The 1,177-nt window shown below is 34.8% G+C and overlaps 1 protein-coding gene across 1 annotated transcript; it reads right to left on the minus strand.

The window, feature by feature from the left end:
• LOC149650544 (uncharacterized) lies at positions 1 to 723 on the minus strand. The gene is made up of 2 exons (XM_089849154.1): positions 559 to 723; positions 1 to 499 (listed from the first exon to the last, which is right to left on the minus strand). Exons 1-2 carry the CDS (start codon positions 649 to 651, stop codon positions 167 to 169), a joined length of 426 nt encoding a protein of 141 aa, XP_089705280.1. The 5' UTR covers positions 652 to 723; the 3' UTR covers positions 1 to 166.
• Positions 724 to 1,177: the final 454 nt, after the last annotated feature.

The raw sequence follows: 1,177 nt of genomic DNA on the forward strand, positions 1-1,177 counted from the left end.
CATTACGTGCAATAAATGTTACTTATAAAAACTGATTAATTTATTTAACAGAAATATTTCTAACATGTTGTATTCTTTTTGGAAAAATGTTTTCATCGGGGTTTAATAATTTAAATTAGGGTTTTACTATGGACTGTTTTAACTTTAATTTAAAAAAAATAAGGTTTTATTGCGGATTACTGGGATTAGTATCTTGAGTTACTTCAGTTGAGTGTTTTTTGCTGATGGATGGTTGTAAATTACACAATGCTGCACAAACGTTTATAATTTTATCTGCCTTCTTGTAGAAATGCAATGGTAGAATTGACTTCAAAATATTGTAACATTTGAGTTTCCCGATAACTCTTTCCACTACAATTCTTACTGTCGCAATTCTTCTTGTACGAGTTACTTCCCCTTCTTCTAAATGTTGTTTTTTATGTGTAAATGCTGGGATATTCAACTTCACTTTTATGAAATCTAAGTCATCCGATATTGTGAAACCACGATCAGCCATTACCTTTGTTACAGTTAGGAATAATTTGATTAAGTTTACCAAAAGTTAAAGAGTCTATTTACCTCATCACCAGGGCGAAGTAAACTAAACAGACCAGAATCCCTTGCGATAAAGTTATCACTTGCTCGACCTCCATAGCATCGTGACACATGCATTATGTATCCTGAAGGTGCGATGATAGTACAAAATTTTAGCGTATTGTGACTCTTGTAATTACTATATGTCAAAGCTCGAGCTCTCAGTTTCCGAGGTCTCTGACCAAAAACTTCAGTACAATCTATTAAACACGTAGTTCATGGGTAGTTTGTTTTGAAAGCAGTTGGGAGAGTACTTCTGATTGTCTCCCTGGATAGCCAACACACTGTTTCGCCAAGATGCTCGTGCATTATATTTAACCAAAATTTAAAAATTCTTCCTGCTAGTGATCCTGAAATATGAAATCTCCTACCCAAATCTTGAGAGTAATCCTACTTACTACAGCTCTTTTCCCTGGATTATAATCCTTTCTTTGTAGTGCTCGAATCCATTTACGTTTTTCTGTTTCAACTCGACGAAACACATGAAATCCGTATGGCACAAGGCAGGCACAACAACTTTTCACTAACGCTAAACCTTGGCTATCGTGATGTATATCACACTCAGAGGCTTTCCAAATTTTCAAATCTAAATCCGTACTTGTAC

The sequence above is a fragment of the Phalangium opilio genome, unplaced genomic scaffold (genome assembly GCF_054372755.1).
Source record: "Phalangium opilio isolate 3A_F unplaced genomic scaffold, DU_Popi_V2 ptg000086l_1, whole genome shotgun sequence".
Classification (NCBI taxonomy): Eukaryota; Metazoa; Arthropoda; class Arachnida; order Opiliones; family Phalangiidae; genus Phalangium; species Phalangium opilio.

What these genes read in the sequence shown, in the direction of transcription:
- LOC149650544 (XM_089849154.1), bottom strand. Translation starts at nt 651, where the DNA reads ATGCATGTGTCACGATGCTATGGAGGTCGAGCAAGTGATAACTTTATC. An exon ending in TACTTCGCCCTGGTGATGAG is followed by an intron (nt 500 to 558) that starts GTAAATAGACTC and finishes ACTGTAACAAAG; the next exon opens with GTAATGGCTGATCGTGGTTT.